We start from the raw sequence: 19,593 nt of genomic DNA, 5'->3' as shown, positions 1-19,593 counted from the left end.
GAGACGATATTCCATAAGCACGCGATTTCACTACCAGCCGCTTGTGCGGTACAGTGTCAAAAGCCTTCCAGAAATCCACGAATACGGAATCGATCTGAAATACCTTGTCAATAGCACTCAGCACTTCATGTGAAGCTGGCCGTGGTGGCCGTGCGCTTCTAGGCACTTCAGTTTGGAACCACGCGACCGCTACGGTCGCAGGTTCGAATCCTGCTTCGGGCATGGATGTGTGTGATGTCCTTAGGTTAGTTAGGTTTAAGTAATTCTAAGTCTAGGGGGCTGATGACCTCAGATGTTAAGCAATTTGAACCATTTTTTTGATACGGATCTTGCGTCGAGCGAACAATTGTATATGATAGTTAAGTATGGAGCTAATGCATCAGCGTACTCCGAAAGGAACCTAATTGGTATACAGTCTGGAGCAAAAGACTTGCTTTTATTAAGTGATTTGAGTTGCTTCACTACTCCGAGGATATTTACTTCTACGTTACTCATGTTGGCGGCTGTTGTCGATTCGAATTCTGGGATATTTACTTCGTCTTTTTTCGTGAAGGCATTTCGGAAGGCTGTGTTTAGTAATAACTCTGCTTTAGGAGCACTGTCTTCGATAGTATCTCCATTGCTATCGTGCAGAGAAGGCATCGATTGTTTCTTGCCGCTAACATACTTCACATACGACCAGAATCTCTTTGGATTTTCTGCCAGGTTTCGAGACAAAGTTCCGTTGTGGAAACTGTTGTAGGCGTCTCGCATTGAAGCCCGCGCTAAATTTCGAGCTTCTGTAAAATATCGCCAATCTTGGGGATTTTGCGTCTGTTTAAATTTGGCATGTTCGTTTCGTTGTTTCTGCAACAGTATTCTGACCCGTTTTGTGTACCAAGGAGGATCAGCCCTTTGCACGGCTCTATGTAAAACGTAGTGCAGTGAGGTGACAAAAGTCGTGGGATAGCGATATGCACATATACAGATGACAGTACTATCGCGAACATAATGTATAAAAGGGCAGTGCATTGACAGAGTTGTCACTTGCGCTCAGGCGATTCATGTGAAAAGGCTTCCGAAATGATGGCTGCACGTTGGTAATTAACAGACTTTGATCACAGAATGGGAGCTAGAAGAGTGGGACATTCCATACTGGAAGTCGTTAGGGAATTCAATTTTCCGAGATTCACAGTGTCAAGAGTGTGCTGCGAATACTACACTACTGGCCACTAAAATTGCTGCACCAAGAAGAAATGCAGATGATAAACGGGTATTCATTGGACGAATATATTATACTAGAACTGACATGTGATTACATTTTCACGCAAATTGGGTGCATAGATCCTGAGAAATCAGTACCCAGAACAACCACCTCTGGCCGTAATAACGGCCGTGATACGCCTGGGCATTGAGTCAAACAGAGCTTGGATGGCGTGTACAGGTACAGCTGCCCATGCAGCTTCAACACGATACCACAGTTCATAAAGAGTAGTGACTGGCGTATTGTGACGAGCCAGTTGCTCGGCCACCATTGACCAGATGATTTCAATTGGTGAGAGATCTGGAGAATGTGCTGGCCAGGGCAGCAGTCGAACGTTCTCTGTATCCAGAAAGGCCCGTACAGGATCTGCAACATGCGGTTGTGCATTATCCTACTGAAATGTAGGGTTTCGCAGGGATCGAATGAATGGTTGAGCCACGGGTCGTAACACATCTGAAATGTAACGTCCACTGTTCAAAGTGCCGTCAATGCGAACAAGAGGTGACCGAGACGTGTAACCGATGGCACCCCGTACCATCACGCCGGGTGATACGCCAGTATGGCGATGACGAATACACGCTTCCAATGTGCGTTCACCGCGATGTCGCCACACACGGATGCGACCCTCGTGATGCTGTAAACAGAACCTGGATTCATCCGAAAAAATGACGTTTTGCCATTCGTGCACCCAGGTTCGTCGTCGAGTACACCATAGCAGGCGCTCCTGTCTGTGATGCAGCGTCAAGGGTAACCGCAGCCATTGTCTCCGAGTTGATAGTCCGTGCTGCTGCAAACGTCGTCGAACTGTTCGTGCAGATGGTTGTTGTCTTGCAAACGTCCCCATCTGTTGACTCAGATCGAGACGTGGCTGCACGATCCGTTACAGCCATGCGGATAAGATGCCTGTCATCTCGACTGCTAGTGATACGAGGCCGTCGGGATCCAGCACGGCGTTCCGTATTACCCTCCTGAACCCACCGATTCCATATTCTGGTAACAGTCATTGGATCTCGATCAACACGAGCAGCAATGTAACGATACGATAAATTGCAATTGCGATAGGCTACAATCCGACATTTATCAAAGTCGGAAACGTGATGGTACGCATTTCCCCTCCTTACACGAGGCATCACAACAACGTTTCACGAGGCAACGCCGGTCAACTGCTGTTTGTGTATGAGAAATCGGTTGGAAACTTTCCTCATGTCAGCACGTTGTAGGTGTCGCCACCAGCGCCAACCTTGTGTGAATGCTCTGAAAAGCTACTCATTTGCATATCACAGCATCTTCTTCTCTCGGTTAAATTTCGCGTCTGTAGCACGTCATCTTCGTGATGTAGCAATTTTAATTCGTGTCTGTATTTGAAAGTTGCTTTCTAAAAAGATTACTGTAGTATTTTAGGGAAAGTCATTAAAATATCCAGAAATATGTTTGTTTAGAAATAAATAAATAATGCCCATTTTGGACATTGTCGAACAGGACAGCCAGTCAGTATACAAAACTTCACAACAATTAAACTAAGTGACATTACTGTGGTTGATAATTCACAAATTACGAGCACTTTTAATGGTGACTTTCTAGACATAGCAGCAGATACAGGAAAGATTAAATGGTTCAGTTGAAGAAGCGAGAGAATATATTAAAAAATGTAATTCCACAAAACAAAGGAGCTAGAAGTAGCACCAACATCCTTCACTAAAAGTAATACAATTACCAATTTTCTAAAAAGGAAAAGGTTGTGGGAGACTGATGAAATTTCAAACAGAATTCCGAAAAGTTGTTCAAACTTAATAAGTGATGCCCTTCCAGAAGAACTGATCGAGTGAGAATGCTATTTATACGTTCACTCGTCAAAGAGTACAAGCCTTAAATAATAGTATATCGCCAGTTAGTATTTTTGTGATCTTCCCAAAGTGTTTGATTAACTTTCATGGAAAAACTCAATTTTTATGGAACTGATGGTTTGAGTCATATTTAACAAGCAGAATTCAAAAAGTTTTGCTGAATAAGTCACACAGTGTCGGAAACGTAGGAAACGTTAGTGACTGCGGAAATAAATCACCAAAGAGTCTCACAGGGTTCAATTTTTGGACCATACCTATTCCGTTTATATCTAATGACTTCCCACTTAACATTCAACAAGCGAAGTTCGTACTTTCTGCAGACGATACTACTACCATAATAAATCCCCTTAGAGGGAAAACAAAAGAAGAGATGGTAAATAATTTTTTCCAAAGAATTATTAAGTGGTTCTCTGAAAATGGACTCCCTTAAATTAGAAAACAGACACACAGTTCTGTACAATAAGCAGGATCATACCAACCATTGATGTAGCACACGAGCAGGAGTCAGTAAATATGGTAGAATGCTCCAAATTTTTGGGTGTACAAATTGATGAAAACTTGAATTGGAGAAGCATATTACTGAGCTCTCAAACAACTAAGATCAGTTAGTGCTGCTCTTCGTACAGTTTTTAATATTGGAAACAAAAGAATCAACCTCCTGACATATTTTGCACATTTGTACTCAATAATGTCTTGGGGAATAATTTTTTGGGGTAACTCGTCACTTGGCAAGAAAGTATTGATTGCACAAAAGCGAGCAGTAAGAATATTATGTAGTGTTCACCGATGGACGTCATGTAGGCACCTAGGCATTTTAAATGCACCCACACATGCGTTCACCAATTCGTGATGGCCAAATTTTCAAAGTGGGCTGTTGTCACAACTCTTCAGGTACTATTCCTGTCAGCAACTGTACACAAATATAGACGTTTGCCTCGTTACAAACAGTGGCGATGTTGCGCATATTGCAAGATTAAGTAAATAGATCAATAAATAAATGAAAATAATCGAATTCGTTTGTGGTGAGGGAATGAGGCACCAGTCTCAGAACTTGATCAGTGTCCAGTTTCGCCTGACCGCATGTGATGTGACACAGTGTACTGTTGGTGCCAGTTAAACTTGTCTGCAAACATCGCTGACCGTTTGTGATGTGACACAGCGCAGTGTTGGTGTCCCCAGGCTAGGCTGTCCTGTTGGAAGATGACATGGTGCGGTGTAGGTGTCGCCAAACTGGGCTGACCTCGTGTAACATGACATTGCATGGTTCTGGTGTCCCCAGACTGGGATGACGCCTTGTTACATGATTTGCCATGGTTTTAGTGTCACCAGACTGGGCTGACCTCTTGTAACATGACATTGCATGGTTCTGGTGTCCCCAGACTGGGCTGATCTCTTGTAACATGACATCGCATGGTTCTGGTGTCCCCAGACTGGGATGACGTCTTGTAACTTGATTTGGCATGGTTTTAGTGTTCCCAGACTGGCCCGACCTCTTGTAACATGACATTGGATGGTTCTGGTGTCCCCAGACTGGGATGACGTCTTGTAACATGATGTGGCACGGTTTTGGTGTTCGCACACTAGGCTGACCTCGTGTAACATGACATTGCATGGTTCTGGTGTCCCCAGACTGGGCTGATCTCTTGTAACACGACATCGCATGGTTCTGGTGTCCCCAGACTGTGATGACGTCTTGTAACTTGATTTGGCATGGTTTTAGTGTTCCCAGACTGGCCCGACCTCTTGTAACATGATATTGCATGGTTCTGGTGTCCCCAGACTGGGATGACGTCTAGTAACATGATGTGGCACGGTTTTGGTGTTAGCAGACTGGGCTGACCTCTTGTAACATGACATTGGATGGTTCTGGTGTCCCCAGACTGGGATGACGTCTTGTAACATGATGTGGCACGGTTTTGGTGTTCGCACATTAGGCTGACCTCGTGTAACATGACATTGCATGGTTCTGGTGTCCCCAGACTGGGATGACGTCTTGTAACATGATTTGGCATGGTTTTAATGTCACCAGACTGGGCTGACCTCTTGTAACATGACATTGCATGGTTCTGGTGTCCCCAGACTGGGCTGATCTCTTGTAACATGACATTGCATGGTTCTGGTGTCCCCAGACTGGGCTAATCTCTTGTAACATGACATCGCATGGTTCTGGTGTCCCCAGACTGGGATGACGTCTTGTAACTTGATTTGGCATGGTTTTAGTGTTCCCAGACTGGCCCGACCTCTTGTAACATGACATTGCATGGTTCTGGTGTCCCCAGACTGGGATGACGTCTTGTAACATGATTTGGCATGGTTTTGGTGTTCGCAGACTGGGCTGACCTCTTGTAACATGACATTGCATGGTTGTGGTGTCCCCACACTGAGATTATGTCTTTAACATGATTTGGCATGGTTTTAGTGTTCCGAGACTGGCCCGACCTCGTGTAACATGACATCGCATGGTTGTGGTGTTCCCAACTGGGATGACATCTTGTAACATGATGTGGCATGGTTTTGGTGTTCAAAGACTGGGATTACCTCTTGTAACACGACATTGCATGGTTCTGGTGTCCCCAGACTGGGATGGTCTTGTAACATGACTTGGCATGGTTTTGGTGTTCCCAGACTGTGCTGACCTCTTGTAACATGACATTGCATGGTTCTGGTGTCCCCAGACTGGGATGGCATCTTGAAACATGATTTGGCATTGTTTTGGCGTTCGCCGACTGGGTTGACCTCTTGTAACATGACATTGCATGGTTTTGGTGTTCGCAGACTGGGCTGACCTCTTGTAACATGACATTGCATGGTTGTGGTGTCCCCACACTGGGATGACGTCTTTAACATGATTTGGCATGGTTTTGGTGATCGCAGACGGGGCTGACCTCTTGTAATATGACACTCTATGGTTCTGGTGTCCCCAGACTGGGATGACGTAACATGATTTAGCATGGTTTTTGTGTCCCCAGACTGGGCTGATCTCTTGTAACATGACATTGCATGGTTTTGGTGTTCGCCGACTGGGCTGACCTCGTGTAACATGACATTGCATGGTTCTGGTGTCCCCAGACTGGGATGACGTCTTGTAACATGATTTGGCATGGTTTTGGTGTTCGCACACTGGGCTGACCTCTTGTAACATGACATTGCATGGTTGTGGTGTCCCCACACTGGGATGACGTCTTTAACATGATTTGGCATGGTTTTGGTGATCGCAGACTGTGCTGGCCTCTTGTAACATGACACTCTATGGTTCTGATGTCCCCAGACTGGGATGACGTAACATGATTTAGCATGGTTTTGGTGTCCCCAGACTGGGTTGATCTCTTGTAACATGACATTGCATGGTTGTGGTGTCCCCACACTGGGATGACGTCTTGTAACATGATTTGGCATGATTTAGGTGTTAGCAGACTGGGCTGACCTCTTGTAACATGAGATTGCATGGTTGTGGTGTTCCCAACTGGGATGACGTCTTGTAATATGATGTGGCATGGTTTTGGTGTTCAAAGACTGGGATTACCTCTTGTAACACGACATTGCATGGTTCTGGTGTCCCCAGACTGGGATGGTCTTGTAACATGACTTGGCATGGTTTTGGTGTTCCCAGACTGTGCTGACCTCTTGTAACATGACATTGCATGGTTCTGGTGTCCCCAGACTGGGATGGCGTCTTGAAACATGATTTGGCATTGTTTTGGCGTTCGCCGACTGGGTTGACCTCTTGTTACATGACATTGCATGGTTTTGGTGTTCGCAGACTAGGCTGACCTCTTGTAACATGACATTGCATGGTTGTGGTGTCCCCAGACTGGGCTGATCTCTTGTAACACGACATCGCATGGTTCTGGTGTCCCCAGACTGTGATGACGTCTTGTAACTTGATTTGGCATGGTTTTGGTGTTCCCAGACTGTGCTGACCTCTTGTAACATGACATTGCATGGTTCTGGTGTCCCCAGACTGGGATGGCGTCTTGAAACATGATTTGGCATTGTTTTGGCGTTCGCCGACTGGGTTGACCTCTTGTTACATGACATTGCATGGTTTTGGTGTTCGCAGACTAGGCTGACCTCTTGTAACATGACATTGCATGGTTGTGGTGTCCCCACACTGGGATGACGTCTTGTTACATGATTTGGCATGGTTTTGGTGATCACAGAGGGGGCTGACCTCTTGTAACATGACACTCTATGGTTCTGGTGTCCCCAGACTGGGATGACGTAACATGATTTAGCATGGTTTTGGTGTCCCCAGACTGGGCTGATCTCTTGTAACATGACATTGCATGGTTTTGGTGTTCGCCGACTGGGCTGACCTTGTGTAACATGACATTGCATGGTTCTGGTGTCCCCAGACTGGGATGACATCTTGTAACATGATGTGGCATGGTTTTGGTGTCCCCAGACTGGGTTGACCCCTTTTTTATGGTGACATGATATGGTGTCGGTATCCCGAGACAGGGCTGACCTCTTGTAGTGAGACATGTTGTGTAGTATTCGTTTCCTCAGACTGGACTGACCTGTCGTGACCTGACGTGGTGCCCAGTGTCGGTGTCCCCAGACCGGGCTGACCTTTAGCGTGCTGTGTCTCTGCGCAGTTGCAGCTGCAGCCGGCCCGGAGCCTCAGGAACGAGGAGCCCGGCGGCCCGCCGGCGGTGCTCCCGTGGGACGAGCTGTTCCTCCCCGACGACTCGGCTCTGGAGGGCGACCTGGTCGAGCCCTACGGCGGTGGGCTGCCCGTCGCAGGAACCTCCCGCCAGGACCGCGACTCGGGCGTCGTGAGTACCCTCCGCCACTTACTCTCATTGTCTGACAGACGTGCTGCTCCTGTCACGCGAGCCACACAGGGTAGCCGAGTAGTCTGAGGTGCCTCGCCACGGATCACGCACCTCCCCTGTCGGAGGTTCGAGTCCTCCATCAGGTGTGGGTGTGTGTGTCGTCCTTCGCGTAAGTTAGTTTAACTTAGATTAAGTAGTGTGTAAGCCTAGGGAATGATGATCTCAACAGTCTGGTCCCATTAGAACGTACCATCACTTCTGGTTCCGGACTCATCAACTCTGAGACACCTCTCTGGTCTCCTCAGCTATAGGATAGTTCAGTAAGTAATGGAACACATCCTTTCCTCAAAGCAGGCAACTACAGAATGTCCGAAAAGTCTTTCCCTGATTACATAGATTGATAACTCAGGCTAGAAGTAAGATACAAATATGAAACTGGTGTCTAATTGTTTATAAACTATCAAAGTTTTTTTCACACATCAGTAAACTTCCACTTCCATTGTTGCCCAATGACAGTACACGTCGATATGACTTTGCGGTCAAAATGCTATCACGTATAGAGGACAATGATGGTTATCTCAGACGAATTGCCTTTTCCGACGAAGCGACCTTTTTTTGTCTGTGGAGTAGTGAATCGCCACAATGTGCGCATTTGGGGTTCACAACCCCCTGGCGAGGTCATGGAGTGCACCATAGGCAGTCCAAAGGTGAACGTTTGGTGCGCGCTATTGCACGATCGAATTATCGGGCCATTCTTCTTCGCTGAGGCTACCGTCACATCTGCAGTGTATCTGGATATGTTGCAGCTGTATGCTGTTCCTCGGCTGCTTCAGTATCACCTCGATGTCTTGTTTCAGCAAGACGGTGCACCGCCTCATTGGAGTTTGAACATCTGTGCCCATCTTGATATGACCTTTCCTGAGCGATGGATTGGTCGTGATGGGCCAACGGTATGACCTCCACGCTCTCCTGACAAAACCCCATTAGACTTCTTTTTATGGGGTTATGTCAAGGACGAGTTCTACCGAACACGTGTAGCAGATCTTGAAACCCTGCGGCAACGGATAACCACAGTCGCTGAATCGATCCCTCCAGTGATGTTGGCTAATGTATGGAAGGAAATTGAATTTCGCCTAGATGTGCTACGTGCTACCAAGGGTGCTCATGTGGAAGTTTACTCTTGTGTGAAAAAAACTTTGGTAGTTTGTAAAGAATTAGACACCAGTTTCATATTTGTATCTTCCAGCCTGAGTTATCAATTTATGTAATCAGGGAAAGACTCTTCGGACACCTTGTATATTCATAATCTGAATACACCGTATCGTTCCTCGAGTCTTTGAATACAGAACCCTTAAGCTTAGAAACCACTGCTTTACACACGTAGACTGTACCGTCTGCGCAGATTATTTTTTATTTAATCGAATTCTTGTGTTATTGACAAACAGCAACAGTATCTAAGCTTCTCACGTAAACTAATCCACAGAAGCATGGTGCATTCTGACCAGAAAGCGATTCTGGTATCTTGTGTTATTGTTAATCATGCATTTTCATTCTTTTGGCGATATTTCCAATTAAAATTTTATCCCTTAACATGCATTTCTTGGTATGTAACCGAGAAGTGAAATAAAAAATTTTATTGCTTTAAAAATTTAAATATTTTCTTGAAAATTTTCATGCTCCATATCACCCCCTTAGGGGTCCGATTTCCAAAAAGTATGAAACATGTAATTTTTTCTTTCTAATTCAGAAGCGAAATACGAGTTTTCAAAGATTTAGCTATGAAATATTTTCATAATACATTACAACCCCTGTTTCAAACCTTTTGGAGTTGACATTCAAAAAATAGTTAAATGTGTATTTTTTCGCTTCTAACAAAAAAGCCAAATACAAATTTTCATAGATATACTTCATGAAGGCTTCATAATGAAATATTCCCATAAAAAATTCGATTCCATATTTCACCACGTTAGGGGTTGAATTTCCAAAACAGTGGAACGCGCATTTTTTTATTTCCAACTGAGAAGCCAAATTCAAATTTCCATAGATTTAGCTTTTACAAACGCTATCATAATGAAATATTTTCGTAAAAGATTTATCCCCTTTCGCACCCCTCTTAGGAGTTGAATTTCCAAAACAATGAATCACATATTTTTTATTTGTAAGTCAAACACTAGTATTCAAAGATGTAGCATTAAAAACTATTTAGCAGTTCTTGTATAATTATTTACATTTAAAAAAAGCTTTCACCCACTATTTCACCCCATAGGGGTTAAATTTTCTAAATTGTTGAAACACATATTTCTTTATTTCTTATTGAGAACACAAATACCAGTTTTTGTAGGCATAGCTTCAAATTTGCCTTAATAGCCACTAATTTTTTTAAAAACACCTATCCTCCCCTATTTCGAGAGTCCCTTGTTAAACGATGCCTACTGTATAAGATCAACACCCTCACCAAATTTCTTGTCCTTGGCGGTTTGGGGTCGGTGACTTTGTCTGTGGGGTCATTGGCTTTTATATTCAGAGATTATTCTACGTAAATCTCCTTTAATTTCTGCAGCCTTTCACCATCTTAAGGTGAGAGCCTGTACACTGGCTTGATAGCACTTTGCAGGTGTCTGTCAAAGCCAAATTCTTGCCGCATCAGTAACTCCGCCATTATTGCCGTAGTGCTTCTTGTGGAATCCATACTTCAGTGATGCAAGTCAGTACGTGTGAAATCTGGGGTGTAGGGTGGATGAGGAAGAGCAGTGCAACCAAGTTTGTGTTCTCCTCTCAGGTGCAGAGACACGTGTGTGTTATCGCGGGGAAGGAGATATACACTCCTGGAAATGGAAAAAAGAACACATTGACACCGGTGTGTCAGACCCACCATACTTGCTCCGGACACTGCGAGAGGGCTGTACAAGCAATGATCACACGCACGGCACAGCGGACACACCAGGAACCGCGGTGTTGGCCGTCGAATGGCGCTAGCTGCGCAGCATTTGTACACCGCCGCCGTCAGTGTCAGCCAGTTTGCCGTGGCATACGGAGCTCCATCGCAGTCTTTAACACTGGTAGCATGCCGCGACAGCGTGGACGTGAACCGTATGTGCAGTTGACGGACTTTGAGCGAGGGCGTATAGTGGGCATGCGGGAGGCCGGGTGGACGTACCGCCGAATTGCTCAACACGTGGGGCGTGAGGTCTCCACAGTACATCGATGTTGTCGCCAGTGGTCGGCGGAAGGTGCACGTGCCCGTCGACCTGGGACCGAACCGCAGCGACGCACGGATGCACGCCAAGACCGTAGGATCCTACGCAGTGCCGTAGGGGACCGCACCGCCACTTCCCAGCAAATTAGGGACACTGTTGCTCCTGGGGTATCGGCGAGGACCATTCGCAACCGTCTCCATGAAGCTGGGCTACGGTCCCGCACACCGTTAGGCCGTCTTCCGCTCACGCCCCAACATCGTGCAGCCCGCCTCCAGTGGTGTCGCGACAGGCGTGAATGGAGGGACGAATGGAGACGTGTCGTCTTCAGCGATGAGAGTCGCTTCTGCCTCGGTGCCAATGATGGTCGTATGCGTGTTTGGCGCCGTGCAGGTGAGCGCCACAATCAGGACTGCATACGACCGAGGCACACAGGGCCAACACCCGGCATCATGGTGTGGGGAGCGATCTCCTACACTGGCTGTACACCACTGGTGATCGTCGAGGGGACACTGAATAGTGCACGGTACATCCAAACCGTCATCGAACCCATCGTTCTACCATTCCTAGACCGGCAAGGGAACTTGCTGTTCCAACAGGACAATGCACGTCCGCATGTATCCCGTGCCACCCAACGTGCTCTAGAAGGTGTAAGTCAACTACCCTGGCCAGCAAGATCTCCGGATCTGTCCCCCATTGAGCATGTTTGGGACTGGATGAAGCGTCGTCTCACGCGGTCTGCACGTCCAGCACGAACGCTGGTCCAACTGAGGCGCCAGGTGGAAATGGCATGGCAAGCCGTTCCACGGGACTACATCCAGCATCTCTACGATCGTCTCCATGGGAGAATAGCAGCCTGCATTGCTGCGAAAGGTGGATATACACTGTACTAGTGCCGACATTGTGCATGCTCTGTTGCCTGTGTCTATGTGCCTGTGGTTCTGTCAGTGTGATCATGTGATGTATCTGACCCCAGGAATGTGTCAATAAAGTTTCCCCTCCCTGGGACAATGAATTCACGGTGTTCTTATTTCAATTTCCAGGAGTGTACATTCGTAGCAATCCCTTGGATCCGAGAGATTTCTGCGGCAAAAATCTATGGATACCAAGCAATGAATGCTGGTCTCTGTTTTGATTGGACCAGAGGTGGGAATCTTTCTACACGTCGGTTAGGGGCCTGAAGATGGCGTAATATATCGCTGAAACTGGTTACTGAATAAAATAACAATTGAAAATTTTGACAACTGGAAGGTGTTTTGATTCGACATTCTGTACTCAACGTCCGAGGTCCTTAAACCATCTGTATGAAGATGGACTTAGAGAGACCCACACTATGTGATCAAAAGTATCCGACCACCCCCCAAAACACACGTTTTTCATATTAGGTGCATTGTGCTGCCACCTACTGCCAGGTACTCCATATCAGCGACCTCGGTAGTCATTAGAAATCGTGAGAGAGAAGAATGGGGCACTACGTGGAACACACAGACTTCCAATGTGGTCAGGTGATTGGGTGTCACTTGTGTCATACGTCTGTACGTGAGATTTGCACACTCCTAAACATCCCTATGTCCAATGTTTTCGATGTGATACTGCAGTGGAAACGTGAAGGGACACGTACAGCCACAAAAGCGTACAGGCTGACCTCGTCTGTTGACTGACAGAGACCGCCGACAGTTGAATAGGGTCGTAATGTGTAATAGGCAGACATCTATCCAGACCATCACACAGGAATTCTAAACTGCATAACGATCCACTGCAAGTACTATGACAGTTAGGCAGGAGGCGCGAAAACTTGGATTCCACGGTTGAGCTGCTGCTCATAAGTCACACATCACACCGGTAAATGCCAAACGACGCCTCGCATGGTGCAAGGAGCGTAAACATTGGACGACTGAACAGTGGAAAAACATTGTGTGGACTGACGAATCACGGTACACAATGTGGCGATCTGAGGGTCGGGTGTGGGCATGGCGAATGCCCAGTCAACGTCATCTGCCAGCGTGTGTAGTGCCAACAGTAAAATTCGGAGGCGGTGGTGTTATGGTGTGATCAAGTAATTCGTGGAGGGGGCTTGCACCCCTTGTTGTTTTGCGTGACACTATCACAGCAAAGCATACATTGATCGTTTACGCACATTCTTGCTTTCTGCTGTTGAAGAGCAATTTGGGGCTGGAGATTGCATCTTTCGAAACGATCGTGTACCAGTTCATAATGTACGGCCAGTGGTGAAGTGGTTACACGACAATAACATCCATGTAATGGACTGGCCTGCACAGAGTCCTGACCTGAATCCTATACAAACCCTTGGGGATGCTTTGGAACGGCGACTTCGTGCTAGGCCTCACCGACCGACATTGATAATTCTCCTCAGTGCAGCACTCCGTGAAGAATGGGCTGCCGTTCTCCAGGAAACCTTCCAGGACCAGATTGAACGTATGCCCGCGCGAGTGGAAGCTGTCATCAAGGCTAAGGGTGGGCCAACACCACACTGAATTCTAGCATTACCGATGGAGGGCGCCACAAACTTGTAAGTCATTTTCAGCCACGTGTTTGGATACTTTTGATCACATAGTGTAGCTGTGCTTGTTTCTTCACATTTCCAGTTCACAGTCACTTCAGCAGGTTTGGAAGGGATGGAATGTCCCTGATGGATCTGTTACTCAGGTGGCGTCCCATGACTAGTCCACATTTGAAGTCACTGTGCTGTTCTAACTGATCGATTCTGCTGTTGCTGCTTCTCTATTGAGATCACAATACTCCCCACCCATTTTATACCTGTGGGTCCACCGCTCATGATATCTGGTGGCCAATTTCATACGTAGGGGGTGTCCAGATGCTCTCGATCACATAGTGTAGAATGCATATTGTAATGTTAACTGAGTAAGGAGTGTCTGTTTGTGAAGCTAGCCTGCCATCCCAGCACAGTATGTGTACGGTGCGCTGTCGCGTGTTGCAGAGCTACCAGCCGCTTTGCCAGACGCAGAGGAACCGGGTGGAGCTGAACGACGGCGTGTACGAGTACCGGCCGCCGCACTACCACGAGGTGCTGTGCCGGCAGGCCGCGGCCGCCAGCCAGGAGCGCCAGGAGCAGCAGCAGGACCGTGAAGCCGCAGACGTGCTCAGCCTGCGCACCAGCTCCGTCGTCACCAAGCAGGTAACGCACCGGGCGCCCAGTCTCTGTGGCCACTACACTGTTCTCATGTGAACTCCCCCATTCTTAAAGTGTGTTTCATAGCGGGGCACCACCAGGCTGTAGACATCCTCAGTGGCCCAGCGCCACAGTCAGCAAGCAGGCAACGCACTGGGCGCCAAGTCTCTGTGGTGTTCCAGTGGACCTCCACACCGCTCTCATTTGAACTCTCCCACTCTTAATGTGGGTTTCGTAACAGGGCACCACCAGGCTGTAGACATCATCAGTGGTCCATCTCCACAGTCAGCAAGAAGGCAATGCACCAGGTGCCAAGTTTCTGTGGTGTTAAAGTGGGCATCTACACTACTCTCATCAGAACCCTCCCATTCTTAAAGTGGGTTTCATAACAAGGCACCACCAGGCTGTAGACATCCTCAGTAGCCCAGCTCCACAGTCAGCAAGCAGGTAATGCATTGGGTGCCAAGTCACTGTGGTGTTTCAGTGGATGTCCACACTGCTCTCATCTGAACTCTCCCATTCTTAAAGTGGATTTCATAAGGTGGCACCACCTGGCTCTAGACATTCTCAGTGGCTCGGCAACACAGTCAGCAAGAAGGCAATGCACCAGGCAACTAGTTTCTGTGGTGTTCCAGTTTCATAAGGGGGCACCACTGGGCGACATCCTCAGTGGCTCAGCTCCACAGTCAGAAAACAGGTAATGCACTGGGCGCCACGTTTCTTTTGTGTTCCAGTGGGCATCTACACTAATCTCATCTGAACTCTCCAATTGTTAAAGTGGGTTTCATGAGGGGGGAACATCAGGCTGTAGACATCTTCAGCGTCTCAGCTCGCCAGCAAGCACGTAATGCACTGGGTGTCAAGTCTCTGGGGTGTTCCAGTGCACCTCTACACTGCTCTCATCTGATCTCTCCAATTGTTAAAGTGGGCTTCATAACGAGGAAACCAGCAGATTGTAGACATTCTCGGTGATCAGCTCTACAGTCAGCAAGCTGGTTGTGGGCTGGTCTGGCTCTCACATTCTCAAGGGTGCAACATGACAGACAATGGGATGTTTTCTTTACGTTCCTTGGGTCTCAAATCTCTCTCTAATCTAACGTCTCCCATCCCTAATACACAGGGTGGTCCATTGATAGTGACCGGGCGAAATATCTCACGAAATAAGCGTCAAACGAAAAAACTACAAAGAACGAAACTCGTCTAGTTTGAAGGGCGAAACCAGATAGCGCTATGGTTGGCGCGCTAGATGGCGCTGCCATAGGTCAAACGGATATCAACTGCGTTTTTTTTTAATAGGAACCCCCATTTTTATTACATATTCGTGTAGTACGCAAGGAAATATGAATGTTTTAGTTGGACCCCTTTTTTAGCTTTGTTATAGATGGCGCTGTAATAGTCACAAACGTATAAGTACGTGGTATCACGTAACATTCGGCCAGTGCGGACGGCATTTGCTTCGTGATACATTACCCGTGTTAAAATGGACCGTTTACCAATTGCGGAAAAGGTCGATATCGTGTTGATGTATGGCTATCGTGATCAAAATGCCCAACGGGCGTGTGCTACGTATGCTGCTCGGTATCCTGGACGACATCATCCAAGTGTCCGGACCGTTCGCTGGATAGTTAAGTTATTTAAGAAAACAGGAAGTGTTCAGCCACATGTGAAACGTCAACCACGACCTGCAACAAATGATGATGCCCGAGTAGGTGTTTTAGCTGCTGCCGCGGCAAATCCGCACATCAGTAGCAGACAAATAGCGCGAGAATCGGGAATCTGAAAAACGTCGGTGTTGAGAATGCTACATCAACATCGATTGCACCCGTACCATATTTCTGTGCACCAGGAATTGCATGGCGGCGACTTTGAACGTCGTGTACAGTTCTGCCACTGGGCACAAGAGAAACTACAGGACGATGACAGATTGTTTGCACGCGTTCTATTTAGCGACGAAGCGTCATTCACCAACAGCACATTGTCAATGCATGTGCGAACATTACAGAAGGCGAAGTACTCGCTGTTGAGAGGAATGTCGTTACACGTATTGCCACATGCATTGAGGTTGACAGGCATCATTTTGAGCATGTATTGCATTAATGTGGTATTTACGGGTAATCACGCTATAACACCATGCGTTCTCAGAAATGATATGTTCACAGTGGTATGTGTAGCACATTGGAACAACCGAAATAAAATGTTCAAATGTACCTACGTTCTGTATTTTAATTTAGAAAACCTACCTGTTACCAAACCCCTGCTGACATGCTGGGTCCATGGATTCATGAGCTGCTCTCCATACCCGTACATGTCCAGCCGCTCGATACAATTTGAAACGAGGCTCTTCTGACCAGGCAACAAGTTTCCAGCCATCAACACTCCAGTGTCGGTGTTGACGGGCCCAGGCGAGGTGTAAAGCTTTGTGTCGTCTAGTCATCAAGGGTACACGACTGGACCTTCGACTCCGAAAGCCCGTATCGATGATGTTTCGTCGAATGGTTCGTACACTGACACTTGTTGATGGCCCAGCATTGAAATCTGCAGCAATTTGAGGAAGGGTTGCACTTCTGTCACGCTGAACTATTCTCTTCAGTTGTCGTCGGTCCCGTTCATGCAGGATCCATTTCCGGGCGCAGCGATTGATGTTTTACCAGATTCCTTGTATTCAGAGTACGCTCATGAAATGGTTGCACAGGGGAAATCCCCACTTCATCGCTACTTCGGCGACGACGACTATAACACCACGTTCAGCCTCACCTAAATCTTGATAACCTGCCATTGCAGCAGTAGTAACCGATCTACCAACTGCACCAGACACTTTCTGTCTTACATAGGCTTTGCCGACCGCAGCGCCGAATTCTGCCTGTTTACGTACGCGTCACCTGTCAGAGTCATATGTAGATTGTAAATAAGTTACACACAACTGCAGCCAGTCACTTTTTTGAATAATAATGCTTTATCCATGAACCGTTTTTCGAACCTTTTCAGGTTCATCTTCATATGGTTTCGAGAGGATCCGGGAAGTTACATCATTACTGGTAGTAGCATAATGCTGGGTGCTGGTTCTATGGCAGAAAGATGGGTCACACTTTAATGTATCGGCATGAGTATAGCTTACATCTACATCTACATCCATACTCCGCAAGCCACCTGCCGGTGTGTGGCGGAGGGTACCCTGAGTACCTCTATCGGTTCTCCCTTCTATTCCAGTCTCGTATTCTTCGTGGAAAGAAGGATTGTCGGTATGCCTCTGTGTGGGCTCTAATCTCTCTCATTTTATCATCACGGTCTCTTCGCGAGATATACGTAGGAGGGAGCAATATACTGCTTGACTCTTTGGTGAAGGTATGTTCTCGAAACTTTAACAACAGCCCGTACCGAGCTACTGAGCGTCTCTCCTGCAGAGTCTTCCACTGGAGTTTATCTATCATCTCCTTAACGCTTTCGCAATTACTATGTGATCCTCTAACGAAGCGCGCTGCTCTCCGCTGGATCTTCTCTATCTCTTCTATCAACCCTATCTGGTACGGATCCCACACTGCTGAGCACTATTCGAGCACTGGGCGAACAAGCGTACTGTTCCCTACTTCCTTTGTTTTCGGATTGCATTTGCTTACCATTCTTCCAATGAATCTCATTCTGGCACCTGCTTTACCGACGATTAATTTTATGTGGTCATTCCATTTTAAATCTAATGCCTACTCCCAGATAATTTATGGAATTAACTGCTTCCACTTGCTGACCTGCTATTTTGTAGCTAAATGATGAGGGATCTATCTTTCTATGTATTCGCAGCACATTACACTTGTCTACATTGAAATTCAATTGCCATTCCCTGCACCATGCGTCTATTCGCTGCAGATCCTCCTGCATTTCAGTACAATTTTCCATTGTTACAACCTCTCGATACACCACAGCATCATCCGCAAAAAGCCTCAGTGAACTTCCGATGTTATCCACAAGGTCATTTATGTATATTGTGAATAGCAACGGTCCTACGACACTCCCTTGCGGCACACCTGAAATCACTCTTACTTCGGAAGACTTCTCTCCATTGAGAATGAAATGCTGCGTTCTGTTATCTAGGAACTCTTCAATCCAATCACACAATTGGTCTGATAGTCCATATGCTCTTACTTTGTTCATTAAACGACTGTGGGGTACTGTATCGAACGCCTTGCGGAAGTCAAGAAACACGGCATCTACCTGGGAACCCGTGTCTATGGCCCTCTGAGTCTAGTGGAGGAATAGCGCAAGCTGGGTTTCACACGACCGTCTTTTCCGAAACCCATGCTGATTCCTACAGAGTAGATTTCTAGTCTCCAGAAAAGTCATTATACTCGAACATAATACGTGGTCCAAAATTCTACAACTGATTGACGTTAGAGACATAGGTCAATGGATAAGCATAATCATATGTAGACGTATCAGGTGTCCCATATCACTCCAACTGCACACGCCCCACACCATTACAGAGCCTCCACCAGCTCCAACAGTCCCCTGCTGACATGCACGGTCCACGGATTGATGAGGCTGTACACGTCCATCCCGCTGAATACGCATGCCTATGCCAGTTTCTTGGGCGCACCAGTGCAGATATTTTGTCGATGGCCCCGGTCTCGAGGGTGAAGGTGACGCAGTTGTTGTGGTCCGTGTTGCAGATGTGCGTGCACCCGGGCTTCACGTGCGTGCAGCGCTACCAGAAGGTGTGGCTGACGCGCCGCCGCTACGAGTCCAGCTGCTGGGAGATGGTGACGCGCACCGTGCCCTCCGGCTGCGAGTGCATGTGGCCCGAGAACCGCTTCGGCGACATCTCGCGCCACTACTGACGCCGACGTGGACGCCGCTCCGGACTCGCCGGGCGCTGAGCGTGTCGCGGGACACTCTGCTCGCGTAGCGCCCCTGCACTGTATCCGCTAGTCTCAATAAACTCCGTGCAAGCTCACCTGGCCGCGTCTCGTCTCTCTCTCTCCCCACCTCCCTCCACTTCCTCACGTCCTATCTCGTACGAGACAAGCTGCCTCGGCGCAGACTGCAGACCGGAGGGACGCGGTAAGTGGCACGGAGCGTGTTGCGGTACGAGGCACGAATCTGGACAACTCGTGCTTGACCAAAAATTTGATTATGGCAGACCACCTGAGGGTTCCTAAAACAGTTTCACTGTATCTCCTACGGATTCCGATTTCCCCGTACTGACCGAGTTAAACAAAACACTGTAAACAGGGTGTTACAAAACCGTACGGCCAAACTTTCAGGAAACATTCCTCACACACAAAGAAAGAAAATATGTTCTATATCTACATCTACATCTACATTTATACTCCGCAAGCCACCCAACGGTGTGTGGCGGAGGGCACTTTACATGCCACTGTCACTACCTCCCTTT

General features: G+C 47.3%; 1 protein-coding gene across 2 annotated transcripts in view; it reads left to right on the top strand.

The window, feature by feature from the left end:
• LOC126213090 (uncharacterized) overlaps positions 1-19,152 on the top strand; it is a 255,653-nt gene extending 236,501 nt beyond the window's left edge. For both annotated transcript variants that reach the window (XM_049940688.1, XM_049940689.1), the window contains exons 3-5: positions 7,686-7,865; positions 14,019-14,216; positions 18,869-19,152. In XM_049940688.1, coding sequence (XP_049796645.1) covers positions 7,686-7,865; positions 14,019-14,216; positions 18,869-19,036 — 546 coding nt within the window. In that variant the 3' untranslated portion in view covers positions 19,037-19,152. The remainder of the gene's footprint in view (positions 1-7,685; positions 7,866-14,018; positions 14,217-18,868) is intronic.
• Positions 19,153-19,593: the final 441 nt, after the last annotated feature.

This window comes from Schistocerca nitens, chromosome 11 (genome assembly GCF_023898315.1).
Source record: "Schistocerca nitens isolate TAMUIC-IGC-003100 chromosome 11, iqSchNite1.1, whole genome shotgun sequence".
NCBI lineage: Eukaryota > Metazoa > Arthropoda > Insecta > Orthoptera > Acrididae > Schistocerca > Schistocerca nitens.
This window is presented reverse-complemented; position numbering and strand designations above follow the sequence as displayed.